The 5,237-nt window shown below is 48.9% G+C and overlaps 1 protein-coding gene across 1 annotated transcript in view; it reads right to left on the bottom strand.

Moving 5' to 3' along the window:
• Positions 1-853: 853 nt before the first annotated feature.
• SNRPD2 (small nuclear ribonucleoprotein D2 polypeptide) overlaps positions 854-5,237 on the bottom strand; it is a 5,602-nt gene continuing 1,218 nt past the window's right edge. Inside the window, exons 2-3 of the mRNA XM_024768476.1 lie at positions 4,326-4,505; positions 854-1,118 (exon numbers count right to left, since the gene is read on the bottom strand). Coding sequence (XP_024624244.1) covers positions 944-1,118; positions 4,326-4,505 — 355 coding nt within the window. The 3' untranslated portion in view covers positions 854-943. The remainder of the gene's footprint in view (positions 1,119-4,325; positions 4,506-5,237) is intronic.

Raw genomic sequence — 5,237 nt, 5'->3', positions numbered from 1 at the left:
GGGGGGGCCGCGGGGCGGGGCAGGGTGTGTGTGCATCAGAGCAAGACAGGGATTTCTCTTAATCCACCCACAATAAGTAAGGTCCCCCTTTCCCACCTCTATCTCCCTACATTTGTCAGAGAATTTCTCTCTAGGGTAGTTAAGCTGTGATTTGAGGGCAGCAGAGTTCAGGGGCTAGGCCACAGGCTCAGGAGCAGGGTGGGTTTGAATGGTGGCATCACCACTTCCTGGCTGGAAACCCCTGGGGAGGTGCCATCACCTCTTTGTGCCCCAGTCCCCGCCTCCGGAATTGGAAGTAATAAATCACAGTGCCTGCTCAGAGTTGTTAGGAAGTGTGAACAGCACAGAGTGTAGGGCCTGGCAACCGCACAGGTCAGGTGTCAGCTACAAATGCTGTTGGTATTGCGTACTAACTGCTTTAACTGCAGCTCTTTCTCCTGTCAGTGAGGGCAGCTTGGGGGCTCTTCTGGGCACGGCTGTGTCCCTGGCATTGCAACACACGGCTGGGCACAGAGTAGGCACTTGGGGGAATGTCTGACTGAACAAATGGAAAAAAAAAAAAAAAAGACTGAAAGAAATTTTGAGTGAGACCGACTTACTGAGAGGTGGGGAGAAGGAAGAGAAAGAGAAAGTGATGAGAAGCTAGAACAAATTAAAGCACAAAAGGCAGCAAAAGCTCCCTCTGCCCAACCAATTCACTTCACAGAAGGGGAAAGTCAGGCCTGGAAGGGGCAGAGACCAGGCCTCTTCACCTGCTCAGAGAGGTCCCAATCCCCGTGCTTGGCCCCATGCCCGGCTGTCCCCCTCCTGGGTCTGCCCCACTCTCTAGGCCCTGTGAACAGACAGAGGCCACTAGAAAAAACACATGACTTTATTATTCCCAGCACAAAGGGCAGGTCTTTGCAAAACGAGGGGGTAAGTTCTGACGGCAGGGAGGAGGCCCCTACTTGCCGGCGATGAGCGGGTTCCGCAGGACCACAATGACCGAGTCCCCGCGCAGGAACATTTTTGAGATGTAGCGGTCCTTGTTGACTGGCTTGGACTTCTTCTTGCCCTTGCCACTCTTGGGGACTTCGGTCCACATCTCCTTCACGTTCTCCAGCACCATGTTGCAGTGCCTGGTGGGCAGAAGGAGGCATCAGGAATGAGAGGGAGCCTCCTGACCCCCTCCTCTGTGCAGCACTGCCTCTTCCTCCATCAGCGTGGCATGGGGGAAGGTGCAGGCCCGGGACCAGGATGGCTGGGGCTCCAAGGCCACCTCTGCAAGTCCTCAGCTTGAAGCTTGGGCAAAGGACTTCACTCCTCTGTGCCTCAGTTTCCTCCTCTCTATAATGGAGACATTCATGGTGCCTACCTCCTAGGGCTGTTGTGAAGATTAAATGCATCAATACAGTATGCTTGTTAAGTACTTAGAACAGGGCCTGGCACAGGATAAAGGCAAATGAAATGGTGCTGCTTGTGCTTTTTAACTCTGAGTACTCCTGGTGGCATAAGCAAAGGTACAATTTCTCTTTGGAGAACCAGAGGTCCCTGGGGCCTGAGGCCGGTACGTGACGCCTCCACTCCAGTCCTGCTTTCTGTCCCTGTCCTCAGGGTGCTGGGTGGGCACGTGTGACGACAGTATGGATTAACTCAGTCAACAAATGCTTGCAATGAATACAACAATGAATAAAAGAGATAATATCCCTGCCCTCATGGGGTCTGCAGTCTAGTGAGGGGTGAAGAACACTAAATAAGTAAACAAAGACACCTGTAATATACTGTCAGGTGGTAGCAAGTGCTATGAAGAAAAATGAAAGCAAGGTAAAGGGATAGGAGGATACAGGGAAATATTACCAAGCATAAGAAAGATGAGGGGGCTTCCCTGGTGGCACAGTGGTTAAGAATCCACCTGCCAATGCAGGGGACACGGGTTCGGGCCATGGTCCGGGAAGATCCCACATGTCCCGGAGCAACTAAGCCTGGGCGCCACAACTACTGAAGCCTCCGCGCCTAGAGCCCACGCTCCGCAACAAGAGAAGGCACTGCAGTGAGAAGCCCACGCAGCGCAACGCAGAGTAGCAACGAAGACCCAACGCAGCCAAAAATAATAAATAATAAGTAAATTTATTTAAAAAAAAGAAAGACGAGGAAGCTCGTGAGGAGCACGTGAGGAAGCTCTGTGCCTTGCTATGTAGTAGCCTCCAGGAGATACTGCTGAGTGAAAAAGGCAAGGGAGGGAACAGGATGCATGGAAAGCAACCTTCTGTAGGAAAAAAGTGGGTAGGAAAAACATACATTCCACCACCTGGTTGTGCAATACTAAATCCCTGAAATACACCTAAAGACTGGTGGCAGTGGGGTGACCTAGATAGACTGGAGACAAACCAGATGGAAACTTTTCATTGGACTGTTATTACTGTTTTGGAAATCATGTGAATATATTACCAATTCAGAGAAAATAAGTTAAAAAAAGGAAGTAGCATACCAATATGGGAACATTTCCAAGGTATATTGTTAAGTGAAAAATCCAAGGTCTAAAACGGCGTGGCATGCCATTAGTAGTGACTTAAAAATAAATAAAAAGCACCCTCCTGTATCTACATGTATGATGTTCTGTGCAAGTAATCCTCCTGGAGGAGACCGGAGAAATTAGCCATGATGGGTCCCTGGGGAGGGCAACTGGTGCATAGAGAGGGAAGACTTGCTCTTCATTGGGTGCCTTTTGTATTTTTCAAATTTTGCATCCATCGCTCACTCAAGAAAGTAACATAATTAAGTAAATAAAGTGGTTAAGAATACCCTAGCTAACTTGCAGTGATGTCCTCAGACCACTGATTTGTGTGAAAAAACAAGATGCAACAGAGCACACGAATGATTCTACCCTAAAAACAATATTATGAAAGATCAATTATGCCTCAATAAAGCTGTTAACTACCACCACAAGGGAGTCTCTGGGTGAATCAAACATGGCAGGACACATACTAGGGTGGTAGGCTGGGTAGGGAGAGGGATGAGAGGATGATATGGGGGCACAGGAGGAAGCTAGGGGAAAATACCTTATATATATATATATATATATGTGTATCCACCACCTTGAGCACTTACCATATAGGCACTCACCAGGCCCCTTTAAGCACTTTCTAAGCATTAACCCATCAATCCTCCCTGCATCTCACCCCCAGGAGGTAAACACTGACTGGTTTACTAGTTCTCTCCAGCTTCTAGAGCAGGAAACTGAGTATAGTGGGATGAAGTGACTCACCCAAGGTCACGGAGTCTGGAAGTGGCAGAGCCTGTGTTCGAATCCAGACCTATCTGCCTCCTGTACCTGGCACTTCCTGTTGTTCTCATTCTCATTTTATTCAAGGGGAAACTAAGGCTGAGTGAAAGACTTGTTCATGGTCACATAAAAGCTAGTGGCAAAAGCATTCCAGGAGTAAGTTGCATCACACCACTGTGAGGAAAGCACTTCCCAAATGCTAACTAAAGGCTGCAGGTCATATGTTTACTGAGCATTTATTATGTGTTAGGTACTGAGCCAAGTGCTCTTCATACATAATATCATTTAAGCCTCACAACTGTTCTGAGGGGTATTATTATGATGCATATTTCACAGATAAGGAAGCTGAGGCCCAGAGAGGAAAAATCATTTGCTGCTCCCTATGGCTGAAACACTCAGACCCTAGCTTGCACCTTCATTTTATTCATACCTGTCCACCGTTGCGTCTTCCTTTGAGGCCTCCCATGTTATCTACCTAAGACAGCACCTCCTTCCCGGTACTTCAAACTCTTACCTGGCTTTACTTTTCTGCATAGAATTTATCATCACTTGTCTTTATGACAATATTTACATGTTTGCTGTCGGCTTCCCTGCCTACAGCATAAGCTCCCTGAGTAGAGCAACCATGTTTGTTTCCATCATTGCTGTATCTCTGGAGCCTAAAAGAGTACCTGACCCAGGTGGACGCTCTCATTATGCAATAACTGCAAAAAAACTGATTAAGAGCTCTGGGTGCCAAATGCTCGACTTCTAATGACTTACTACGCTTCACATATATTAAGTGATTGAATCTTTGCAACCACCATGATTACTGCCACTGTACGGACAAGATAAAGTCACTTGCCAAAGGTCACATGGCTGTTAAGAGGCAGAGCTGGGACATGAATCCAGGAAGACTGGCTCCCAAGTACATGACCATAACCACTGTGCTTCACAGCTGGAGGAACAACGATAGACCACCACATCTTGAGGTCCTGAGATGCTTCTGCCCTGGGCTTCGGACTGGAGCTGGGACTGCTTCTCCAGGCCTGGAAAGAACACCTCCCCAGACCCAGGCGTTTACCTGTCAAAGGCCTTCACACGGCCCAGGAGCTTCTTGTTGTTGCGGCAGTTGATGAGCACTTGCGTGTTGTTCTTGACCGACTGGGTGAGCACGGAGAGTGGCCCTGTGTTAAACTCCTCCTCCTCCCGCTTCTGCAGCTCCTCTGGGGTCATCTCACTCTTGGGCTTGTTGAGGAGGCTCCTAAGTGGGCAAGTATGGAACCCATAGGTGAGAGGGCCCAGAGCCGGAGCCTGGGTGCTCATGGCCTCTGGCTTGATGTCTCCCTCACACACCCACCCTCCTGCTCAGTCCTCTCTCGGCATCACCACTTGGATACTTAACAGACATTTCCACCCTTCAAGTCCTAGGCTGAACTCCAGATCCCCCAATACCCCCAACTTATACTATACTATCCACAGCCTTCCTCATCTCCATCAATGGCAACTCCATCCTTCTAGTTCTTTAAGCAAAAACTCTTAATGTCAACTTGACTCTTCTTTCCTTCTCCCACATCCTATATTCAATCTGTCAGCAAATCCTGTCATCTGCCGCTAAAATATATCGGAATCTGTCCATTTCTTACCATGGCTTAAACCTCCATCATCTCTCTCCTACTGGTCTCACTGGCTCCATCCACACTCCCCAACAGTTTGCTCTCCACAAAGCAGTCTCGGGGATGGTGCCAAGACTCAAGTCATATATCATCTCACTCTTCAAAACCCTCTCATGGGCTTCCCTGGTGGCACAATGGTTAAGAATCGCCTGCCAATGCAGGGGACACGGGTTCGAGCCCTGGTCTGGGAAGATCCCACATGCAGTGGAACTAAGCCCGTGCGCCACAACTACTGAGCCGGCGCTCTAGAGCCCGCGAGCCGCAACTATTGAGCACGCGCTCTAGAGCCAGCGAGCCACAACTACTGAAGCCCGCACGCC

This window comes from Neophocaena asiaeorientalis, unplaced genomic scaffold (assembly GCF_003031525.2).
Source record: "Neophocaena asiaeorientalis asiaeorientalis breed wild unplaced genomic scaffold, Neophocaena_asiaeorientalis_V1.1 scaffold629, whole genome shotgun sequence".
NCBI lineage: Eukaryota > Metazoa > Chordata > Mammalia > Artiodactyla > Phocoenidae > Neophocaena > Neophocaena asiaeorientalis.
The sequence above is the reverse complement of the archived record's forward strand: the minus strand, read 5'-3'. Positions and strand labels throughout refer to the sequence as shown.